Below are 24792 nucleotides of genomic sequence, written 5' to 3' on the forward strand. Positions count from 1 at the left end.
TAGCCTCAAGCGGGAAGGAGGGAGGGGGACAGGCTAGGGCACTGGGAAGATGTCAGGGCCTGTGTCCATCCTGCCCAAGAAGAGCTTTTTTTTTTTTTTACAGCAGGAAACAAAACAAAAGTATATGGAATCAATCCTGAAAATATTAAGATGTTATCTTGTTGGTTCAGTGACAACCTGAGAATCATACTTTCCACCAAGATAGAGGGTAAAGCCCCACCTCTGTTGCCCCCATGGCCTTGCATATTGGCTGCACTCCTGCCTGGGCTCTGAAGATGTCACCTCTTTGTGGGGTTCTTCTTTAACTGTCATCCCCAGGGTGAAGGGGTGGAAGGATCCCTGGGGTGGAAGGATCTCTGGGCTCTGTGTCTGGTTCAGGGTTAGGGTTGAGTGAGTGATTTCTTGTAATTGCACTGATTCGGAAGGGGAGGATTTGGCTCTCTAAAGCTGCTTGCCCTTGTTCTCAGAGGACCCGCAGGGCTTAGGCCAGCCTTGAACAATGATTTCACCATGTCCTGGGGTTTGGAGCATGAACTGACCAAATAACTCTGGTTAATCTTTCCCTATCAAAGGTAGGTTTTATTTCCTGTGGTCCCCAATTTCCTATAGAGGGCTGTGTGTGTGTGTGTGTGTGTGTGTGTGTGTGTGTGTGTGTGTGTGTATCCTGTCTTATAAATTAAAAAATTTACCCAACTGGGTAATTTGGATGACATCATTTCACTCACGGTTTTCCTGATATGGCCAACTTGTTAATAAGTGGCTCATGGCCAAGTTTGTCAATGCCTTTCGCACCTATTGGCCCATGTGTGTTGGGAAGGCATTCCTTTAGACCAGGGGAGTGGATCTCAGTAGTCCCAGATTATCCTTTCAAACTAAGGGGAATGGCACTTAGCTGTGAAATACAGCAGAACCCTGGACCCGAGGGAGATGGCTTCCCAGTAATCCCCTGTTACCCAGTGTTTCTAAGTAAGGTTGGTCTGTTTGACTTTTGGCATCCCCGCCACTTGTCAAAGCTTAGGAGAAGCAGGCACTTCCCTTTACCCAGGACAGTCTTGGTGCTCTTTAGAAGGCAGTCAAGGGGATCTACTTTGAGGGCACATTGTAGCCAATTTAAGGTGGGGGTAGACCAGGAGTAACTTGAGGAGTTCCAGATGTTGACTCTAGGGTAGCTGTGCTCATGGCACATCTGGCCCACATCTTGTCTGTATTATCCCTCATTTCCTTTACTCAGACCTTTGCTGACAGCACCATGGCTTCCAGCTCCTCTCCCACACTGCCTTCTGCTCTGTGAAGTCCAGGGTATCTGCTCTCGGGAATGTGTGGCCTGGAAAGCCAGAATCCTTGGACGGGAAGGAGGCTGGGTAGACAGTGGCAGACTCAAACCCAAGGGGGTCTATTAGGAAGCCTGGCTTGCATCCATTCGACAGACATTGATTATAAATGCCTGTTGTACTTCCTAAATGCCAGGGCTGTTGTGGGTGCTGACGATGTCCGAAATGGTCGAAAATCCCTCCTAGCATGGAGCTTATGTTCTTGTTGGCAAGACAAACAGTTAAAAAATAGAGCAAAAAATGTGGTATGTTAAATACTTGCAATTACAAAGGAAAAACATAAAACAGGAAAATGGGATCGGGAGTTTCAAGGAGAGGGATTTTCTACATTTAAACAAGATGACCCCAAAGGCCTCACTGAGCAGGAAACGATTGAGCAAAGACGGGAAGGAGGTGAGGGAGGGAGCCATAGAGCCATATGGAGATCAGGAGGAAGAGCATTCCAGGCAGTGGGAACAGCCTGTGCAAAGGCCCTGGGGTGGCACACTTCGTGTGTTTGACCAGCAGTGAGGAGCCCCATGCAGTTAAAGCAGAGTGAGGAAGTGGGGGAAGTGAGAAGTGAGCTCAGACAGGCTGTGTAGGCTGTGATTAGGGTTGTGGCTTTTACTCTTGGCACACAGAGTACCAGCCTGCCCTGATTAGGTTTCGCCTGTCACTCTGTTGTGGAGAACAGTGTGGGGGCCAGTTAGAACACTATTGCGGATCCCAGTGCAATGTGGCAGTGCAGCCACAGACTCATCTGAGGGTTCGGGGTGATGTCAGCTGATCAATCTCCCTGAAGATTTAGTATGAGAGTTTTCAGGCTGAGAGCAAAAAAGGGGTCCCCCAAGGGCTTTTTTTTGCCTGGATTTTTCTGATGGGTTGTTACAGTGGTCACCTTTCCACCGTTAGGAAAGTTGATGATGAAGAATTCACCGGAAAAGCCCTCCTGCTCCGACTTTCGGCATTCCCGATAGTCTTTCTGAAGATAAATTCCATGTTTATGGTGCTGAGTGAAATGCCCATCTCCCTGAGCAGTTCTGAAATTTCCCTTGGTGACCTGCCTGTGTAATACGCAGCCCAGGGGCCCCAGGCTTTACAGACTTACAGTGTTTCCAGTTTCCTTATCTCACAAAAGCCTTGCAAAAACCTGTGGGGTGAGCAGGGCAGAAATGATAAACTTCAGCCATTTTTCAGATGAGAACACGGACTCATGTGGTCCAAGGCCTATCCAACGCCCAGGGTTAGCAAGTGGCACAGCTGGGACTCGAACCCAGGTTCTCTGACCCTCTAGCCAGTGGATTTTCCCTGACTCACCAGTACCTTCTTCTAAAGCAGCATTTCCAAATAGGGTCTGTATTAGTTTGCTAGGGCTGCCATAACAAAGTGCCACAGACTGGGTGGCTTAAACAACAGAGATTTGTTGTCTTGCAGCTCTGGAGACCAGAAGTCCAAGAGGAAGGTGTGGGCAGAGTTGGTTTTCTCTGAGACCCCTCTCTTTGGGTCTGTAGATGGCTGTCTTCTCCCTGTGTCTTCACATGGTCTTCTGTGTGTGTCTGTATCCTAATCTCCTCTTCTTCTAAGGACAACATTTGTATTGGATTAAGGCCTAGTCATAAGACCTCATTTTAACTTAATTACCTCTTTAAAGCCTCAATCTCCAAGTACAGTCCCATTCTGAGGTCCTGGGGGTTAGGGCTTCAGCATGTGAATTTGGGGGGACACAGTTGAGCCCATAACAGTTTCCCTCACATCCAGTCACCTGGGGTGAGCCCCTCGAACGGCAGACATCACAGCCCTCAGACGAGCCCTTTGTAGGAAAATCACGCAACTGCCAGTTCTTCTCCTCTCTCACTCCTTGCTTTCTTGCCGCAGCTGATCGGGGGCCTGGTCCTGTCAGTGGGGATCTATGCAGAGGTCGAGAGGCAGAAATACAAAACCCTGGAAAGTGCCTTTCTGGCCCCGGCCATCATCCTCATCCTCCTGGGGGTTGTCATGTTCATCGTGTCCTTCATCGGCGTGCTGGCTTCCCTTCGCGACAACCTGTGCCTTCTCCAAGCGGTGAGTCTGCCCCACGCACCCCTCAGCCACTGGTGGTGGGGTCCTTGGCGTCCCCAGGAGAGCTGGGGAGAGCACCCCTGGGCCCTTGGGCATCCCAGTTATTCAGTCCTTGCCTCAAACCAGCTCTTTTAGAGTGTTTCCTGGGTCAGCCTGTCTGTGCACGTTGGCCCAAGAGTGCCCAGCCTCCTCCACTAATGCGTAGAAAGGCTGATTTGAATACTGTTCTTCTTAATTAAACCCTGTGTTGGTCTGGACTGTCGGTTGGAGGTGGGAGAAAGCACACTCAAATGAGAGCAAGCAAAACCAAGAAAAGTTGTTGGTGGTGAGTCAGTAGCTCATGTAACCAGCAAGCCCATACTGGGTCCAGGGCTACAGACGGTGCCCTCAGGCTCTCTCTCTCGCCACCTCCCAGCTGGACGCCCGATGCTGTTCTCAGGCTCTCTTTGCAGTGGTGGCCAGCAGCCTCAGGCCAACAGTCCTTATGGTTCTTGATTCCGGGGAATCTTTCCTGGTAACTCTGGCCAAGGTCCTAGGACTCTGATGGGCCTGCTTGGCCAAGTGCCTGACCTGGGGTCAGGGAAGGTCAACCCCCCTACCCCCCTTACTGGCAGGAGATGGATGGCTTCCCAGAGTGGGGGGTGCCGGGTAGGAGGATCTGTTTTCTCTGCAACCACGTGTGTGTTTGACCTCATTGACCCCCTCACGCAGGAAGCCCCTAAAAGCCCCTATGAGGATAGTCTTGGTGCTGCCTGAGCCTGGAAGTTATTGCCATCAGTTTGGACAATGCCCGTTTCTGTGATAAAGGGGGGTGTATCCTGTAAGCCTCAGGCATCCCCTCACCCACCCTGGGGGTCTGGGAAGCCACTTTGGAGAGCCTCTGCAGGCAGAGCTGGAAATGCTGCGCAGCCTGTCCATCAAGCCAGGCCTGTCCCCTCCGGGTCAGCCAGAGCGAGGACCAGCTCTGCTTGTGGTGGGGGGTGGGTGGAGGGGATTGTGTTTCTCCACCTAGACCCTGCTGAGGACCCCTGGGACAAACCTTGATAACAGTCTGGCTGGGACAGCTGAGTCACTTTTCCTGACCACTAGCTCCAGCGACAGGCTTTCCCGGGAATGTGTGTCCACATCCTGTGTCCTCACAGGAGGAAGGGGCGAAAGGCCCAGGAGCCGCTAAGAGCTCCGACAGAGGTGATTCTCTTTATTGTGCTTGACCTCGGAGCAGATGGCACTTCCCCTTCCCCTCTAGGTGAATCTCTGAATTTTGTTTTCCAGTTTATGTACATCCTTGGGATTTGCCTCATAATCGAGCTCATTGGTGGCGTGGTGGCCTTGATCTTCCGGAACCAGGTGGGCCTCTGGCGCAGTTATCAGCCATGTATATGCTAGTCACCCACTGTGTGTGCGCCCAGGGCTGCAAACTGGGGGTGCAGCAGAGAGCTGGGCAGATAATCCCTTGTGGAACATCCACTGGGCTGGGGCGATGGGCACTGAACAGGTAAACCGGAGAACAAGAAAACAAAACAGGCTGATAACAGAGTGCCTGGGGTGGAGGTGGGGAGGATGCTGCTGAAAAGGAACCAACCAGCTAAGGCTCAGAGGGAACAGAGGTCCAGGCGGAGGGAGCCACTGAGGCAGAAGGGAGTTTGGCGGGTTTGTGCACAGTGTGGAGGCCGCTTGGCTGAAACAGGTGAGTGATGGGGAGAGGGTAGAAGATGAAGATCTAGGGCAGATCAGGTAGGGCCTTGGATTTTTGTTTTAAAGGCAGTAGGAAGCCTTTGGAGAGTTTTATGCTGGGAAGTGATGTGATCTGATTCACATTTTACTTGCTGCTGAATGGAGAGTGGACAGTAGGGAGACCAGCTGGGTGGGCCTTAACCACAGGCATGTCTATACCCTTGGAATCCAGGGGTCTTCTTCCTGTTTTGTGATGGAAGGGGAGATTCCCATCATATTGATGGAGTCATTGAGGCACAGAGAGGTTAAGAAGCCCCCCTAAGAAAACACAGGAAGATGGAGGCAGCTCAGGGATGCTTTCCAATCTTTTTTTCAGTTCTTTTTTTCTCCCCTGCCCTAGCTTTATGGGGAATAATTGACAAAATTGTGATATATTTAAACTGTACAGTGTGATGATTTGAGATACGTATACATTGTGAAAGGATTACCACAATCAAGGTAATTAATACATCCATCACCTCAAATAGTTAACTTTTTTTTTTGATGAGAATACTTAAGATCTGTTCCCTTAGCAAATTTCAAATGTATAATACAGTATTATTAACTATAGTCAGTACGCTGTACATTAGATCCTCAGAGCTTATTCATCTTATAACTGGAAGTTTGTACCATTGACCAACATCTCCGTATTTCACCCGCCTCCTATCCTCTGGCAACCACTTTTCTACTCACTGGTTCTATGAGTTTGAGGTTTTTTTTGGTTTTTTTTTTTAGACTCCACATATAAGTGACTCCATATAGTGTTAGTCTTTCTCTGTCTGACTTATTTCACCTAGTATAATCCCCTCGAGGTTCACCCATGTTGTCACAAGTGGCAGGTTTTCCTTCTTTTTTATGGCTGAATAATATTCCATTATATATACATTTTATATATATATACATATATATACACACACAATGGAGAATATATGTATATCTATATATCTACGTATCTGTATCTCTCTCTATATATGTATATATCTCACATCTTTATCCATTCATCTGGCAACAGACACGTTGTTTCCATATCTTGGCAATTGTGAATCATACTGCAATGAACATGAGAGTTCTTTTCCTGGCAGATAACTCTTTGAGATAGTAATTTCATTTCCTTTGGATATATACCCGCAAGTGGGATTATACCACGTATGGTAGTTCTATTTTTAATTTTTTGAGGAATCATCATACTGTTTTCCATAATGATTGTACCAATTTACACTCCCATCAACAGTGTACAAAGGCTTCCTTTTCTCCTCACCAACATTTGTCTCTCGTTTTTTGATAATAGACATTCCACCAGGAGTGAGATAATATCTCATTGTGGTTTCAGTTTGCATTTCCCTGATGTTTAGTGATGTTGAGCATCTTTTCATATACCTGTTGGCCATTTGTATGTCTTCTCTGGAAAAATATCTATTCAGGTTCTCTGCCTGTTTTTTACTCAGATTACAGTTGACCCTTGAACAGCATGGGTTTGAAATGTGTGTGTCCACTTATACACAGAGTTTTTTCAATAAATATAGTACCTGTATTTCATTTTACAGATCCTTAAATAACTAAGTGTGAGGAAAAGTTTATGTTCAGTTAGAGATTACAATATGTGGAGTCAAAAGAACTAGGGTTTGAGTCCTGACTCTATTTAAGCTGTTTTAGCTTCCTGCCCTTGGGTGAGTTATTTATCATTTCCTTTGCTTTTGAGGCAGAAATAGCAGTATGCAGATTTTCAACTGTGTTGGGTGTTGGCATCCCTAATCCCTACAGTGTTCAAGGGTCAACTGTATTTGTTTTTTTTGCTATTCAGTTGTAAGGGTTCCTTGTATATTTTGGATATTAACGTCTTATCAGATATATGGTTTACAGATATTTTCATAGTTTGCCTTTTTACTTTTTTGATTATTTTGCCGTGAAGAAACTTTTTTGTTTGATGTAGTCCCACTTATTTATTTTTGCTATAGGCGACATTGCCTATAATGTTTGATGTCAGATCCAAAAAATCACTGCTAAGACCAATGTCAAGGAGTTTTTCCCTATATTTTCTTCTAGGAGTTAGTTCTACAATTTCAGATCTTATATTTAAGTCTTTCATTCGTCTTGAGTTGATTTTTGTCTATGGTATAAGATAAGGGTCTAATTTCATTCTTTAGCACATGGATTTCCAGTTTTCTCAACACCATTTATTAAAGAGATTGTCCTTTCCCTGTTGTATATTCTTGGCATCTTTGCTGGAAATCAGTTGACCATATATGTGTGGGTGTATTTCCAGGCTGTCTATTCTGTTCCATTGACCTATGTGTCTATTTTTATGTCAACACCATACTGTTTTGGTAACTATAGCTTTGCAATATTGAAGTCATGAAGAGTGATGCCTCCAGCTTTGTTCTTCTTGCTCAAGATTGCTTTGGCTATTGGGGTTTGTTGTGGTTCCATATGAATTTGAGGATTTTTTTTTCTATTTCTGTGAAAGATGCCATCTGAATTTTGATAGGGGATCGCATTGAATCTGTAGATTGCCTTGTCCCACTGGTTGTCTTCCCAATCTAGTTTTGATACCCGTTCCTCCCTTTTTCTCTTTTCTGCTTTTCAGACCATCTGCTCTGGGCTGGCAGTTCCAGGGTATTGGTTCATTTTTCAGCAGCCCTGAGGGGAGAGAGATGTTTATTCCATTTGCGAATGGGGATGCATTTTTGTGCAGTCAGCAGGGCTCCTGGCCAGCCCACAGCTTTCCAGAGTTATGAGTGCTTTACTGACTAAAGCCCAGGTCCAGGCCAGGGTTAGCAGCATCAGTGGTTTAATAAACAATCCCCTAAGTGAACAGCAGTTCTGGTTTCCCAGGTGCTTTCACAAAGGTGGTTGACTTATTTTCCAGGGCCGGGTAGGTCAACAGGGACTGTGACACCACTCTTTTCCAGGGAGAGAACTAAGACGAAACCTCCAGGGACCCTTAGCTCTTACAGCCGAGGATGCCGTGGGCCTGCGGTCAGGGGTGAGAGTTTCCATTATCCCCAAACCCTGAGGGCACCACGGGGTGAAGTGTGTTCCTTCCCCTTGGGTGGGTTGTCCCCTTCATGGGGCCCTGTCAGGAGAAGGTCTCAGTGTGCAACCCAGGAAGGACCTTCACCTTCAGGGCTCTCAGCTCTTTGGAGGCTCATGATGGGCTGTGCTGTCATATGCCCATGATACATAATTCAAAAAATTAAAAAATGAGATACAAAACTAAGTGCAGTAAGATCTCCACAATGAAAAAAATAGGCCTGGAAAAATCTGGAAGGAAATAGAAATATTAACATATTAATTCATATCTCCTCTGAGGGATGGGACTCTTTTTTTCCCTAGCTCCCAAATTTTCTTTTTCTTTTTTTATAATCAGGGGGGAAAATACCATATAAAGAAAAATGATGTCCCTGCCAACTGTAATGCCATGCGATTTTGTAAAACAAGAAATGGGCCAATGGCGAGGATAGGGAAGGAGCAGCCTGGCTGTTGATGGTGGCAGAAAGGGGCAGCGTACGATGGAGGAAGAGGTGAGGCACAGTCAAGGTCAGGTTCCAGGAGGAGGTGAGTTCCCAACTCCAGTTTTTCTTCACCAAGAGGAGAAGACAGACTTCTCTGAATCACAATGTAATAAGTTCATTCTCCAGCCCTGCAGGCTACCTCTTAACTCTAAGAATGCACTTGTGGTGACAAATGAGGACAAGTCATCAGGCTAATAACTTCACACAGGGTTCTCAGGAAGGTGCACAGACCATGGCCACCGCCAGGCAGAGAAAGATAAACAGACTCCCGAGTGTAAGGAAGAAACTCCATCAACCACTGCCCCTGCTGCCAGGCATGACCCAGTAGTTGGACTGAAGCAGCTTTTCTGCTTGTGCAGGGTCGAGTGGCCGTGCATTGGAGAGCTGGGTGCAGAGCTGTTGGCCCCAAGGGCCCGGGCATTAGAAGCGGAAGTGCAGCACCTTGAACCCAGTGGGGGGCAGAGAACCTGAACGACCTCCACAGCTGTCTGGGTCTCACTGCTCTTGACCTGCCATCACCACAGCTTGTCCCGAGGCTCTCTGGAGGGTGTCGGGGGTTTTGGAGGTGGGCAGCTCCTGACCGTGTGTTCCCAGCGAGGCAGGGCTGAGCAGGGACACCCAGAGGGCACTGGGCTGTAGCTGGTACGTCTTTACCCATCCCCGACCTCCTTCCCTCTACCACCAGAACAGTCAGGGGAGCGACCACTTTCCTGGCCTTGATCAGAGGGTGCTGTGGTCACACCTAACACCAGGCCATGGGATGATGGGCAGCACCCAGCCTGTTTATCATGGCATTGCCACTAGCGGGCTCTGGGTGTGACCATGAGGTCAGGGCAGGGAGAAAGGAGACAGCATGGCCTGCTTGGCTGAGCACCTGAGCATATATATCCTTCCCACCCAGAATAAAGTAGAGAAAGTTCTGCACTGTTGTGGACAGATTCCCATAGCTGGTGCCTCCCACTGTGGGAGTGAGAGCTAGAGCCCCAAACACCTGGGAGACCAAAGCATAACCCTCCCCCACCACGGGGATTAATCCTGTGACCTCCAGCCGGGTATTCCAGAGAACCTTGCAGAGTTTGCACCTCTTTCCTTCTCACTCCCTGGGTTCCTCTCAACCCTTGGTTGTCTGATGGGGCCCATCTCAGGGCTGGAGCAGAGGCTGGGGTCTGGAGGCAACGAGGATGAATCCCCACCTTCTGGGGGTACTGTGGGGAGCCCAGAGATGCTGGCTCAGCCCAGGCACTAAGGGAGGAAGGAAGTCCTAGGCTGAGCACCCGCCTCTGCGTTATGAGAGCTGAGCTGCCAGCTATTGGGCCTCCCCAGCATGGGCCTCAGAAGCGGACATGAAGTGATGGAAGCTGGCTGGCAGCCTGTAGGAAACTAGGACAGTTGCGTCCCCAGAGGCCTGGTGGGAGGCTCCGGCTACCAGCCAGCCCTTCCACCCCTGCCGTCCTGGGGGAGCTGCTGCCCCATGCCCCCCACCCCTCCAGTTCCTCATTTATTTAGGCTAAAAAAAAAAAAGCTTTATTGATATTTAATTCACATGCCATACAATTCACTCATTTAAAGTGTACGTTCAGATATGTGCAACCATCACCACTGTCGATTTTAGAACATTTTCATGACCTCCAGAAGAAATCTGACATCCCTTCGCTATTCTCCTCATTCATTTAAAAACTCTCCAAGTGCCTCCACTGAGAGCAGTGATGCAGAGGCTTCAGATATCTTTAAAACTAGATTAAAAGAAAGAACTAGAAAGGGCAGTTCTTTGTAGCTTGAGTCTGGTAGCTTGAACAATGTGCTCTGAAAATCCCATGGCCTTTGATGCTTGCTTACTCTTTGCTTAATTTAGCCCGGGCCACGTGCCTCTGAGGCCATGCCAGCCATTTGTGAAAGGTGGTTTTCTAGTCCTCATTGGAGCTGCCCCTGCTGTGTGACCTGGTTTAGAGCAGGGTGGGGCTGGCACTGTGTGTGTTTGGCCTCTGGACGCAGCAGAGGAAGCCAGAATTCTCTTTTCCCTTCCACGCTCCCACAGGGCGCGTCCTCTCAGCGGCTCCCCCAGTCCCTCAGGACGTTGTGGGATATAGCACCATGCTTTACACTTAATTAGAGTTAATTAATGACCTGTATGCCCTCCACCCCCACAGGAACCACCCAAGCATTCTACACACGCCTCTGGCATGGGCACGCACGCGCACACGCACACGCACGGTGCCAAAGGCAGTGCACACGTGCAAGAACCAGCAGAACCCAAAGAGCTCTCTGATGGGAACTGGGGGCAGCTGCCGCCTGTGGAGCCTGGGACCATCTGTTCCTCCTGTCCATCCTGAGAGGCCTCCAGCGGGGCCTCCCTTCCCCACAGGGTCCCGGTTCAGCTAACCAGATGGAAGGCCTGATTTGCACAAAGAGGGCTCTTTTGGAGTCCGTGCCTTTGGAAAATGCTCAGAGACTAAGCTGGTTTGGGGAGGGAGGTCAGGGCTGCTCACCAAAGAGGGAGGGAGAGCCTTTCCCCTTTGGGCCACTGAGCGTCCCCTCTGCCGCCTGTCTTCCTCCCTGCCCTGGGCCTCCTGCCCTCATCCCACCCTGTTTCCTAACAGCATGTGACCCAGTGGGAGGGCTGAGGGGTGAGCCGATGGGCTGGGGTAGGTGGACCAGGACGGTCCGCAGTGCCTTGAGAGTGGAAGGAAGCCACCCCGCCTCCCATGAGTGTGGCCCTAGACATGTCCCTGACCTTGGACATCAGCCCCTGCACCTCAGTTCAGCCAAGGGCCCCTTACACCATGCCATTTAACGCTGTGAGCTCATTCCCTTGCCCTACCCTGGGTGACAGACTGATCCTGCCTGGTGTCCTGTTTTCTTCGACACCCCCAACCATGCTCCAGCTGGCTGGCCTGTCCCTTCATCACCCAGAGGAGCAGGTACCCAAGGTCGGAAAGGCTGCAGGACCTGGGAGCCTCTGGGAAGGGTGGCCTGAGCCCAGGCAGCCTCCTGCTCTGCCCAGGTCGAGTGGCCAGCAAGCAGCTCTTACACTGAGCCCCTGCCCTGGGTGGGATCCAGTGCCAGACCTGGGCAGGGCTGAGGGCTGGTGACTGCAAGAGCCTCTCACACGGGAAGGGGGCTGGCCCTGTGCCTCCCGAGGCCTGCAGCTCCCAGGTCTGCTCCTGAGCGGCTGATTTTCATCAGCAGAGGGTTTTCCTTCTGGCCACAGAGATAGGTTTCCCTGAGCCAGTCTCCTTTGTCACCTTGGCTTTGAGCAGTGTCTAAATTTCAGGAAGGAGATGGCTGTCACATCCTTCATTCCTCTCTTTTTGATACGGGAGATAGTTTGGGGAGATGGCCCCAATCTGAACCTTGGGTTCTTATCTTGGCTTCTTTTTTTCCTGTTTTCCATATTAGCTTTAATCATTGGTAACACATGATCTTTTATGAGTCTTAAGATTGTTAATATTGTTTCTCATTTTACAGAGGAGTTACCTTGGATAACCTATCCCCACACAGAGTTTTTGTTTTTGTTTTTAATTTTTATTGGAGTATATAGTTGATTTACAATGTTGTGTTAGTTTCTGGTATAAAGCAAAGTGAATCAGTTATACATATACTTATCTTGGCTTCTTAAAGTGTATCAGGCCGGGAGTTTGACGCTTTGGTTCCAGCATCTCTCTGCCAGTGATCAGCAGGGTGACCTTGGACACGTCACATCACCTCTTTGGGCTGCAGGGCGTTTGTGAGGGGTCCCAGGCTAGGGCCCAGCTCTTGGACAAGACTTAGGGCCTTAATTTCTTCTGGGATTAGCCATTTTCCACTGATGACGTAATGGGTATGAAGTGATACCATAGGGTATCTGTCTCCTGGAAAAAGAAAGACCTATCATAATAACAGCAGGGCTTACTATGTGCCTGGCATCCTGCTAAGCGCTTTTGTAGATTTAGTTTATTTGAATCTCCAACCCCTCCCAGGCAGAGGATTCTCCCCCGCACCCAGCCCCCATTCCGTAGAGGAAGAAATGGAGGCCTGGAAGTTAAATGAAGTGCCTGAGGCCTGCGTGGCTGCAGGGAGTGTTCTTGACCACGAGGCCTGACAGCCCCTCGCAGCCTAGTCTTTGATCTTCAGAGCTCGGAGGTGTCTTAAGCATAGGCCTGCAGGGTTGGTTCACAAGTGGGAAACTGAGGCCCAGAGAGGAGAAGTAGCTGTGATGGGGCCTGCAGTCCCAAGCTGGGGCCTGGAACCCAGGGCCCTGCTGTCCCCATGTACCCTGAGGGCACCTCCCCCGGGAACTGTCCGGCTCCAGAGCTGAGAATGCACCCTTTGTGCCAGCACAATCTCTGATGAGACACGGGCCTTCCTGCTCTGAAAGCCCCGATTGTCGCTGCCAGTGTGGAGCTGGGCTGCCCACGCTCCCGCCCCATCCCTTCCTGCTGTGGGGCCTTTTGTGCTCCTGGATCCCAGTACAACAGCCGGGCTGTTGATCCAGAAGGCCCAGTGTGACTGGGAGAGGGCGACCTGCCAGCGCCCTTCCCGGTGGGGATTGTCCCAGCCCGAGAGGGAGGTGGGCCCTGTCATCTCCCTGCAGTGACAGAGAGAGGCCCGGAGGAGAGTCAGGAGACCTGGCCAGGCCCCTAACCAGAGTTGAGACCTGCTCGGTGATCTGGGGAGAATCAAGCTCCCTCTCTGGGCCTCCTTATCTGTAGAACAAGAGCTTGGATAGGAGAGGAGAGTGGAGAGAAGGCCTGGAGGGCAAAGGGAACATTCCAGCACAGGCCTGTCTTTGGCAGTAGAAGGAGTGCCAGGCCAGGAACCTGAGCAGCTGAGTCCCAGCCCTGGCCTGGATGGGTTGTTTGATCTGTAAAGGAATGAGGTGCACCATTCCTGCATCCGATGGGCACTGGGGGCGTGGAAGGGGTGCTTTGTGCAGGTAGGGGCAGGGGCCCCCTGAGCATGTGGGCACTCTGGTTCAATTCCTACTTTTGGGAAATCTCGGGTGGGACTCTGGGGATGTGTGCCCTTCTTCCTTTGTAATTTCTCTGTCTAAATAGACCATCGACTTTCTGAATGACAACATTCGAAGAGGAATCGAGAACTACTATGACGATCTGGACTTCAAAAACATCATGGACTTTGTTCAGAAGGAGGTGAGCCAGGCGCTTTGGGTCAGACATCTGCCTCCCATGCCCTTTGTCCCCTACTGGGGACCCCGCTCAAGAGGGTGGGGGTGAGGGTCACATGGCTTATCCATTCCCAAAGCAGGTGGCTGGCCACGTTGGGAGGCAAGAGTGGGCCATGGATGGCTGCCAAGGGTAGGGATGCCAGGGCCTGACCTTCTCAACCAGCTCTCTACCCATGTGCTTCCCCCACAATATACTTGCCCTACCTGTTCCTCTCCAGGTACACGGGCCCTCCCCTCCTGGAAAAAAAAAAAAAGAACAAGGTCAGGGGTAGCTACAAGCCACCTGGCAGTGCCTCAGGGTGCCCCTCTCCAGTGGGTAAAGATCCTGCTTCTTTGAGGTGGGAGTGACCTCCAAGCCACCCAGTTCAAAGTTCCCCCTGCCAGGACCCTTTAGTGATGGGGAGCTCACTGCCTTGCCAAGTCAAGGACAGCCCCGATGGGGAGAGAGCTCTTCCCCGATTCCATATCCCCCTGCATGGGGGAACAGAACAAGACTTCTGCTTTTCCTCGATGACACTTCTTTGAATGTGATAATTGTCCTTTGGGGATGTCATCCCTCTTCCCAAGGTCCACCCAAATCTGTGGGTGTAATAATAATAGCAGTTGCAGGGCAAGCTGCTGCCCTCGGGGGCTTCTACACATCAATCTCACTTAGTCCTCCTGCGCCTTAGCCTCCTCATCTGCCTCAAGGGGATACTTGGTCCCTTCCTCTTGGCGTCGTTGTGAGATTGCCTCAACCTGTTTCAGAGGTGGTTAGAGCAGTGCCAGGCAAATGATGAGACCTAGGTCAGTGTCAGCTGCAGTGGTCATCATCCTCATGTCCTACTAGGTGAGGACAAGCAGAGTTTGAGGGCCGAGGGCCCGCTCAACCCTGGCAGTGCTTCTTTGGATGTGACCTTGGGGGCGTCAGCTGGCCTGATTCCCATGCTAGCCCTCAGTGGGGACAAACGTCTCACCGCACCCAGGGCCACCCGTAGTGGCCACACCCTTGGCTCAGGCCTTCCATGTAGTCACAACAGGTGCAGCCTCTGGGAGGCCCTTCTTTGCCAGGGATGTGCCTGCCAGCTCTGGCCATCAAGTGGAGCAAAATGCTTTTATTGGAACCAACCTTCAGCTGGCTCGCAATTTTCATTTCTTCCAGGGTGGAATGGCGGGATGACTCATGCTCACTGGGCACCCTGCTTGGTGCTGAATGCCTCATGCATGGCTTCCCTTTGTAATTCTCAGCTCAGCTGTGCAAAGCTGACGTTGCTCTTCCTGCTTTATGGTTGAGGATCTGAGGCCCAGAGAGGATCACTGACTTGCCCAAAGTCACACAGCATGGAGTTACCGGTAGTGTGAGCATTTGAACTCTGGCCTGTCTGATGGCAAAGCAAATGCCCTTTGCACTGTACCCCAAAGAGGCACTTCCAGGTCCCTCAAACTGATAACCTAAAAGGCTCTATGGGGACTCTGAAGGGGTATCTGCTTTGTGTTTTTACTAAGACCTTGGATCATATCACTCCCCTGGTTAAACCCTGTAGTGACTTTCTGTCACTCAGAATACCATCCCAGCTCCCTGCTGGTTCTGGCTGACAGGGCTTTCACGGTCTGGCCTCATGTCCTCCATTCTTGCTGGCTCTGCTCCAGGCACACCTGCTGCTGAAATATAACCACCTCGTCTCTGCGTGGGGTCTTTGCATGTCTTGACCGGCTTTTTCCTGTTGTTCCTATTTCAGATTAAATGACATCTCCTCAGGCCTTTCCCGACCTCCCCACTCCTTCCCCTGTTTGCCGTATCCCTGGTACCCAGCACTACCTCACTGTCCTTTTCACAATGCTGATTCCTCTCTGTCTCCCTCTGCAGATGTGTCCCATATGGGCAGGGCTGTGGTGCTTTGGCTGCCCCTTGTCTCTCTGGCACACAGAACAATGCCCGGCACACACCAGCATCTCAGTGGAGTAACTGCTTCCCCCAGGCGTTGGCATCTGTACAGGGGGAGATGCAGGGAGGGGCTAAGCTAAGGGGAAAATGATGCCAGCTGTGCCATCGCTTCAGTCCTGAGCCCAGGCCAGGGTGTGAGGTGTGTGCCCCTTTGCTAAGGGCAGGACAGGCAGAGCTGGGGCAGGTGAGGAGAAGGTCAGTGTGGTTCAGGGACCCCTGGGTTGTGGGGCTTCCCTAGAATCCTATTCTCTGGGACCTTAAAGGCCAGCTCCTCGGGTTGAGCGCCTGCCCTGGGGATGTGAAGATGGAGCCCGGTTGTCAAGGAAGGATGTTCCCTCCAGTGTTTAGTCACCACCCCGCTATCCCACCAAAAGGCTACCCAGCCTTGGCTCGCATGCCTCTCCAGTGACGGGGCGCTCACTACCTGTTGGGCAGCCATGCCGCTTTTGGCGAACTCTGACCCCACAACAGATGCCTCATTTGCTGCCTGTAGCTCCCCCTACCAGGGTGACCCCCATCATAAATCACATCGTCCATCCCCCGGCAGGGCCCCTCCCTGCCGTCTGCCCGGGGCCCCGGCGGTGATGGCAGCTCTCCTCCCCGCTTGTTCCATCCCTCAGTTTAAGTGCTGTGGCGGAGAAGACTACCGAGATTGGAGCAAAAACCAGTACCACGACTGCAATGCCCCCGGACCCCTGGCCTGCGGGGTGCCGTACACCTGCTGCTTCAGAAACACGGTACCCACTGCTCCTGGGGCTTCCCGGCTGGTCAAACGCTTCTCTTACCTTTCAGGACGGGTGGTGGAGATGGTTGGGTGCAGCAGGCAGGAGGTGGTGGTCATTGTCGAGGCTTCCTGAGCCTCGAGGGCTACTAAAGGGGGTGAATCTGGGAGGGGGGGCGGGGAAGTCTTGTCTTATTAGTAGCGGTCGTTAACATCTACTGAGCACTTAACATGTGCTGGCCTTTTCTAGGTTCTTTAGTTGTATTAACTCATTTAGTCTTTTCAACAACCCTGTGAGGTAGGTACCGTTATTTCACCCACTGTACAGATGAGAAAATTGAGGAACCAAAAGTTTAGGTGCTTTGCCCAAGGTTGATGGAGCTGGGATGAAATTCAGGCAGCCATTGTCAGAGCTGCACCCTGGACTCCTGTGCAAGCCAGACAAGGAGTAGGAGAAGGTCCAGGCCGGGGGGGCTTAGCAGGGTGGCTGGCTTGACAGCCGTAGCCAGAGGACCAGAGCAGGGCCTGCACTGTGGGCATTGCTGGTGGACTTTGGGCTTGATGTCCTGGTCACCATCAGCAACAGGGTATTTGGAAGGGGTCTGGTGATGTAACCGTCAGCCTCCACCTCTCCCCAGTGGGATCCTCTCAGCTCTGTTGCCTCCTTGGCCCCTTGGGAGGCTGCCCTGTGCTGTCACTGCTAATAAATGAGAGGCTTGGTCAATCCTGTGTTTGACTAATGTGTCCCCAAACTGCATGGTTTCTGGGTTGGAATGAGGCGGAGAGCTTTGCAATTACTCACACCCTGAAGAGTCATGGAACATTTCTCTTCTGATGCTCCACCATTCTGTGCCCACTTCCGGATTCTGTAAACCGCACAGCTGCTGGTAGGGGTGGGGGCCTCACCCAGTGAGTCAGGGAGCCAGTGCCAAGTGCATTAGCCCTAAAAAGGCTGGACCAGGAGGGGAGGTTTGTTTGGAAATTGTAGCTGCCATTTTAGGGTAGCTTTCTGTGCAAGGGGAGTGCTGGGGAAGAGCCCGGGTTTTTTAGGGAGGCCTACGGGGGGTGACCCTGAACTTCATCACCCAAGGCAGTGGCACCTGAAGGTCCAGGTTGAGATGTGGAAGCCCAACTTGTATTCATTCATTCATTCAACGAGTATTTATTGAGGACCTGCCAGATGTGGTTCTACATTCTGAGGGTACAGAAAACACACAGAGAACTTTTGCCTGCATGGAGCTGACATTCTTTCTAGTGGGTAGAACTGACAAGAAAAATAAATAAGTAAAAGAGATAGTATGCTAGAAGATGATAAATGCTAAGGAGAAAAATAAAGCAGGGGCGTGGAGGATTGCAATTTTAGATACTGAGAAGGTAGGTCCTCAGTAAAACCCTGAAGGAAGTCAGGGAGTGAGCCATGTGTATCTGGGGATGGGAACTCCTGGCAGAGAGAACAGCAAGTGCAAAGGCCCTGAGGTGGGAGTTGCCCTGGTGAGTTTGAGAAACAGTGCAGAGACCAGTGTGGCTGGAGCAGAGTGAGTGTGGGGGAGGAGAGTGGCAGACAAAGTCAGGGAGGTCATGGGTGCCCTGATGGCCGTGGTCAGGACTTAGGTTCCCTTGAGTGACAAGCAGTCAAGTGACAGGGCTTTAGTAGCTGAGTAGCAGATCTTACTTAGGCTTTACCAGGACCACCCTGTCTGCTGTGGGAGCAGAGGTGACGTGGGGAGTCTGGTTAGGGGCTAGTGCAGTGGTCCAGGTGTCACAGCTAAGGCTGTCCGGGAAGTGGGCTCTGACATGCTGGTTAGTGAGCAGGAGGTTTAGTAGGAGGTGTGCTCAGGATTGACACCTGTAAGGGAGGTGACAGAAGCTGGGCTGGGCAGAGGGAGAGGTTGAGCAATGATGCAGGCTCAATGGGGGCCTCAGCTGCCTCTCCAGGAATGTCCTGCGATAATCCTTCAGAGCTGTCCCATATTGGGGCAAGGGGAACAGGTCTTCATACCCTCCACATGCACCAGGCATTACATGAGGAGTGTCCCACCCGGAAGGGACTTGCTGGCTTGTTCAGCAGAGAAACAGAATCAACAGGATGCGTGTGTGTAAAGAGATTTATTATAGGAAACTGACTCACAGAATTATGGAGGCAGGCAAGTCCCAAGATCTGAAGAGTGAGTCGGCAAGCGAGAGCCCCGGGAGAGCCAATGGTTTAGTTCCAGTCTGAGTCCACAGGCCTGAGAACCAGGAGAGCTGATGATGTAGTTCCTGTTTTAAGGCTGGCAGGCTCAAGGCCCAGGAAAACCCAGTGTTTCAGTTCACATTTGAAGTCAGGCAGGAAGAATTCTCCCTTACTCGGGGGGAAGGGCTGCCCTTTGGTTCTATTCAGGCCATCAACTGATTGGATGAGGCCTGCCCACGTTAGGGAGGGTAATCTGCTTTACTCAGGCTACTGACTTAAATGTTAATTTCATTGGGGGCTTCCCTGGTGGCGCAGTGTTTAAGAATCTGCCTGCCAGTGCAGGGGACACGGGTTCGAGCCCTGGTCTGCGAAGATCCCACATGCCCCAGAGCAACTAAGCCCGTGCGCCACAACTGCTGAGCCTGCTCTCTACAGCCCGTGAGCCACAACTACTGAGCCCGTGCGCCACAACTAGTGGAGCCCAAGCGCCTAGAGCCCGTGCTCCACAACAAGAGAAGCCACCGCAGTGAGAAGCCCGTGCACCACAACGCAGAGTAGCCCCCGCTCACCGCAACTAGAGAAAGCCCGTAGCCCCCGCTCACCGCAACTAGAGAAAGCCCTCGTGCAGCAGCGAATACCCAACGCAGGCAAAAATAAATAGATTAAATAAACTAATTAAAACAAAACCAAAACCAAAAAATGTTAATCTCATTAAAAAACCACCCAGAATTACTGTTTGCATAGATATCTAGGTGAGTCACCCTGGGGCCTAGAGAAGAGTTCTGGGCTCTAGGGTTAGGGAGGCCTCTGCTGCTGCATGTCTGTTCCCTGAGGGGCAGGAGCTGTGGTTCCACCTCCAGGGCTGGAAGCACAGTGAAGAGTAAGTTTATTCTTGTCACCTTCTTACATACCATATAGTTTACTTATTTATTATGTTCATTGTCTGTCTCCCTCCCTAGAATAAAAGTTCCATGAAGGCAAGGACCTTTTTTTGTTCGTCTATATTCCCAACACCTAGAACAGAGAATGGTACATAATGAGTGCTCAGTATTTGTTCAGTAATGACTGAATGAATGAACAAATGAGGTAGGAAGCACCTGTTCCCATCATGCCCTCGTGCACTTGCTCCCCAGGCCTGACCTTCTCCCTGGGGGTCATGTTCTTGGCCTGGGGGGCCACAAATGCCGACTGACATGAAGTGGATGCTCAGTGTTTTGGGGTCTGAGGGCTCCTGGGGGACAGTCTAGACTGAGAGAGGTTATTTTGCTCACACATCAGGCCCTGACATTTAGACTGATCTAGATGACGCCTGAGGTTCAACCCACTCTTTTGGAAAGAGAGTAGACAGCCCTCCTTGCCTTCCAGGGGCTGGGATCGTGTCCAGAGTCACTCCAGCCAGCATGTCTGTGTTCTGCCATGTGCCCAGCCCTGGGATAAGCCCTTTATGTGTATATCTCACTTTATATTCAAAACAGCTCCGTGGGGTACATTCTTAGATCACCATTGCTTTATGGAACAGACCAGGGAAGCTATTCATTCATTCAACAAATCCTTATTGAGTGCCTGCATGTGCTAGTCCCTCAGCAGCCCACCTAAGGTCGGTCACAGAGCTCCTAAGTGGCAGAGCAGGACCTGGACCAGGTAACATGATGTCAGAGACCATACTGGCCACTTCACTGTCCTGCATTACTGCTGGAACCTGTGGCACCCTGGTCCCACAGCAGCTTTCACTTAGATGTGAAGGGATGGGACCAGGACATCGAGCTTTCTCTCACCTTCTAGAAAATAGAGGAAACTATACAAGGGCTCAGGCAGTGATGGGAAGTGCCCCTGCCAGTCCTGTGTTATAGGTCTGCTGGGAAGAGATTTGATGGGTCTAGGGCCGACCACAGCTTCCCCTGCGCCTAGATTAGTCAGCCGCTGGGAGTTCCTGAGAGCAGCTCTCTTCCCAGGAAGGAGGTTGGGCGGTCCTTCCACTGGTGGGTGGCTGTCTGCAGGAGCAGGGAAGTGTGGTCAGAGGCCTGGCTTTGCCCTCAGGTAATCCCCAGCTGGCCAGGGCCCTGGCTGTGGTCTGGGATTTTCTTTCATAAGAGCCAGCGTAGTGGGAGCGGCCCAGCCCTGACCTCAGACAACCCATAACCATATCAGCAAAGCTTGGGCTCTGGGGCGGCTGCAGTAAGGGAGCCTGGGGCAGTGCCCTTTCCTCTGGGTTCCTAGGCTGCCACGGGTGGAGTAGTGGGCCTCCCACTGAAGCGCCACGGAACTGGCCTTCCCGCCTGTCCTCCCTGTGCATTTCTTGGAGGCGGGAGGTTAAGATGCCGACTTGAGCCAGGCTGCCGGGGTGGGAATCTCAGCTCCAACCATACTGGGCAGTGCAACTCTCTGTGCACTATAAAATGGGGGTCAGGGGGAATAAATGTCTTCTAGAGTAAACACTATGTAAGTGTTAGCTAATACACATTTCTCTTTCAGACAGAAGTTGTCAACACCATGTGCGGCTACAGAACTATTGACAAGGAGGTAACGTCTTTGAAATCTCTTTCCTCCAGAAAGGTTGCCCTTCCTGTCCCATCTCCAGGGTGATCAGATGGGCTACCAGGGGTGAGGCTCCTGGCTGCTGAGATTTCCCAACATTCCTGGCTGTGAAAAGGAGCCAGGGACTGCCCAGGTTTTCTGCCCTACCCAGAACAGGAGGACTCGGGGAGCGAAGAATCCCCCCAGGCTGGGAAAGGCTGGCTGCCAGGGTGTGCCGAGCACCTAATGTGTGAGGCCACCGAGGCCACCGTGCCCCTGCCAGTGCCCCCAGCATGTCCCTGTGCCTGGCCGCGCTCAGCACCAGCCTGCCTCTGCCCTTGGAGCTGCCCTTTTGCAGACGATGCACACTGGCTTCCTCAGCCTGGGACCCAGGAGTCCCTTGGGGAAGAGAGCCTCTGGAAGGTCCCTCCTGGCTCAGCTTCCTGGGCATTTCTCCTGGACTTGGAGACAAGCTGGGGTGGTGCTGAGAAGGAAGCTGAAAATAGTGACGACTTGAGATGCCTCTGAGCAGTGGTTCTCAAAGTGAGGTCCCCCGACCAGCAGCAACAGCAGCGCCTTCCACCCCCCCGCCCCCGACCTGGGAACTTCTTAGAAACGGGCATTCTTGGGGTGGCGCCAGCAGGTGATTCTGACACACATTTAACACGCAGAGCCACAGACCAGCAGTGGTTCTCCAGCCATCAAACCCAATGGCCAGTTTTTATATTAAACACTTGGTAATGCCCTATTTATTATTCCAAAGTGAAATTCACAGATAATATAACCTACCTACACACATAATTCCAAAACAAGTAACGTAATGATTTGAGATAAAAGGAGAAATAAGATAAAACAATTTACAACCATATACCATATTTCAACACGTACATGTTCAGGCACTAGACAGAAAAAGCGAAGTGGTTGGGTGTTTACACTGCCAGGGGCTTCTGATACTTGGGAGGGGTGTTGTGTGGACAACTTGCATTACCATGGGCGTATTTTTGCCATTGACATGGTTTTTCAAAATGGTGAACAATTCTTGATAAAGTTGCAAACAAAATAAAGTATAATTATTCCTTACTTTATCTAATATTCTTTCTACAGAATTCAGTGCATAGTAAAGACATGCAGAAAACACTTTGGTTTTTATGTCCCTGGAGTTAGGCTTTGGGCTCAGATAATTATGGATGGCTTTTCACCCATCCAGATGCCCAGGGGACATCTAAGACGCAGGTAGTCTGGAAAGTTGTCCATGGAGTAGGATTGCCCTGAGCTCTACAGTCCCTCAGCCCCCAGCCCCGATCGCAGTGATAACCAGAAGTGCCACCACAATGTCCGCAGTGCTCTCTAGGGAGCGGTACCGCCTGCTGAGACCCAGTGATCTAGAGCCACCTTCTCATCACATTGCATACGAGAAACTGAGGCCCAGAGAGGCTGAGGGACTCGCCTGGACCTGGGGTGAGTGGCAGAGTTGGGACCAGGGCTCCCAGGCGAGTGCTCAGCCAGGCTCCTCCCCGGCAGCGCCTCAGCGTGCAGAATGTCATCTACGTGCGGGGCTGCACCAATGCCGTGCTCATCTGGTTCATGGACAACTACACCATCATGGCGGGCCTCCTGCTAGGCATCCTGCTCCCCCAGGTGTGCTGGTCCCCCCCCCACCCAGGGAGGGGAGCTAGAAGTGGGGATGGTGTGGGCGGGCTGTGGCTTCAGGTGATGTGTGGCTTGGTGATTACAGGGTGCAGACTAGGCACAGAGGGCTGGGGTGAAGAGAGCTCTTGGACCAGCCACCTGGGCTCACCCTGGGAGGGGTGGAGGGTTGGAAGGAGGGGGTGAATGGCCTAGAAAGTGAGTGACATAGCTGGGGGGGGAATAGGAGTCGCAGAATGGAGGGTCTCTGGGATTTCCCAGCAGGCGCAGAGGAGGGCCCAGGCTGGGGCCATTGGGGTAGTGGGGGCTAGGGACTGCCGGAGAGGGCCACCCAGATGGCCAGCAGGCTCTCACCCACCCTGCCCCTTCTCCTCAGTTCCTGGGGGTGCTGCTGACATTCCTGTACATCACCCGGGTGGAGGACATCATCACAGAGCACTCTGTCACCGATGGGCTCCTGGGACCCAGCACCAAACCCAGCGTGGAGGCAGCAGGCACGGGGTGCTGCATGTGCTACCCCAATTAGGGCCGTGGCCTGGGGCGGCAGCTCCAGAAGGACCGTGACAGGACATCGCTGCGCAGGCCACGTCGTGGGGGCCAGATAGGACTGTGGCCCCTCTCTCCACATTCGGCACTGACCAAAGCCATGGCTGTGTTTGCTCAGGGCTCCCAGGCCACCGCCTGTCTGGGGGGCGGAGCCCCTCCCCAGCTGTGGAATTCTGTGCGTGCCCACCCTGTTGGGTGTGGGGAACAGGGGACCCCTCCTCCAGGCTCCGGCTGCTGGGGAAGGGGGAGCTTGGCACTGGGCTCCGGACCCATTTCATTTCTGGTAGTGCCTTGGCCTTGGTGTTTGTGCCCCTTTGAGGGCAGTTTTATAGTGATTTGTAATCAGGGAGGGAGGAGAGCATGTGTGCCCCGAGGTGAAGGAGCAGAGGGGTGGGGTGCAGACCTCAGGTCCCAGTCCTTCGGCCTCACCTTGAGGCCACGTTGGGTCCGTTTCTCAGCCTCCTGGGTACCTCGAGACCACCCCAGGGCTGCTGCTTTGTTGACCCTGTTTTGTACCTGATTTTATAGCATTCATTTTGTACACAGTTAACAGGAGTTTCCGACTAATCAAAGCTAGCTGTTCCCCCCATTACTCTTCCCCCTCCAAGCCAGTTTATTAATCAGACAATAAAGACATGATTTTTTTTTTTTCTGGTTTTTTGTTTGTGCTGTTTGGGTCGAGAGTGAGGAAGACCTCAAGTTGGGCTTGGAAACCCCTTGTTGGTGCAAAGATTGAAGGGGAGCCACCCTGAGACCAAGATTTGGAACAGTTTGGGACACTGAGGCCCAGGAGGATCAACCGAGGCTGCCTGTTTCCAGCTTGGAATGGCCTCTCTCACCCTTTGGTTTGTGGACTGGGCCTGGAGCCTCCTGTGCCCATCCTTCCTGCCAGGAATTCACTTGCGGGAAACCTCAGGGAAAGAGGCAGAGATGACAACCTATTTTACAGACTGGGAAACTAAGGCCAAGCCACACTGGCATGAGTCTTCTCTTCCGGGAAGTGGGGTAGATGGGAACTAGGAAAGTCAGGGGTCCAGGAAGGAGCAGTGCCCACAGATCCACCCTCGACCTTTGGGCTATAGAACTGGAGTGACTCTTTTTTTTTTTAACCAAACAAAACGTGCTTTATTTAGTAAAAACTGGTGAGTGTGGGCAGGACATGGCAGAAGTGCACAGGGGCTGGGGATGGGAGGGTCAGGGGTCAGCACAGGGGGGACATGACTCAGGATGGAGGAGCCAGAGGTCAGAAGACTTGGAGGTGGGTGGGTCATTGGTAACTTATCACCTGCTCTTCTAGAGGCTACATGTGGCTCAAAAGCCCCTGGGGGTTCCAGAGGCCTGACCAGCAAGGGAAGGTTTGTCTCTGCAGGCCTAGGGAGGCCCTACCCCCAACATCAGCAGGAACTCTCGGGGACAGGATGAAAGCACCTGGATAGCATCGGACTGTAAACAGCCCATTGTTCCAGGGCCTGGGGCGGGGCTGGACGGTGCTCACTGCCTAGCAAAGGGT

At 51.7% G+C, this 24792-nt stretch overlaps 1 protein-coding gene across 2 annotated transcripts in view; it reads left to right on the top strand.

Moving 5' to 3' along the window:
* The window catches only part of TSPAN15 (tetraspanin 15), a 66295-nt gene extending 42355 nt beyond the window's left edge, over positions 1 to 23940 (top strand). The window contains exons 2-8 of one of the 2 annotated variants that reach the window (XM_029201211.1): positions 3186 to 3371; positions 4641 to 4715; positions 13627 to 13722; positions 16302 to 16418; positions 21048 to 21095; positions 22611 to 22727; positions 23113 to 23940. In XM_029201211.1, coding sequence (XP_029057044.1) covers positions 3186 to 3371; positions 4641 to 4715; positions 13627 to 13722; positions 16302 to 16418; positions 21048 to 21095; positions 22611 to 22727; positions 23113 to 23262 — 789 coding nt within the window. In that variant the 3' untranslated portion in view covers positions 23263 to 23940. The remainder of the gene's footprint in view (positions 1 to 3185; positions 3372 to 4640; positions 4716 to 13626; positions 13723 to 16301; positions 16419 to 21047; positions 21096 to 22610; positions 22728 to 23112) is intronic. The other variant, XM_029201210.1, reaches the window with a different exon arrangement.
* Positions 23941 to 24792: the final 852 nt, after the last annotated feature.

This window comes from Monodon monoceros, unplaced genomic scaffold (assembly GCF_005190385.1).
Source record: "Monodon monoceros isolate NGI ecotype Baffin Bay Population unplaced genomic scaffold, NGI_Narwhal_1 Super_Scaffold_4, whole genome shotgun sequence".
In the NCBI taxonomy this organism is placed as follows: domain Eukaryota; kingdom Metazoa; phylum Chordata; class Mammalia; order Artiodactyla; family Monodontidae; genus Monodon; species Monodon monoceros.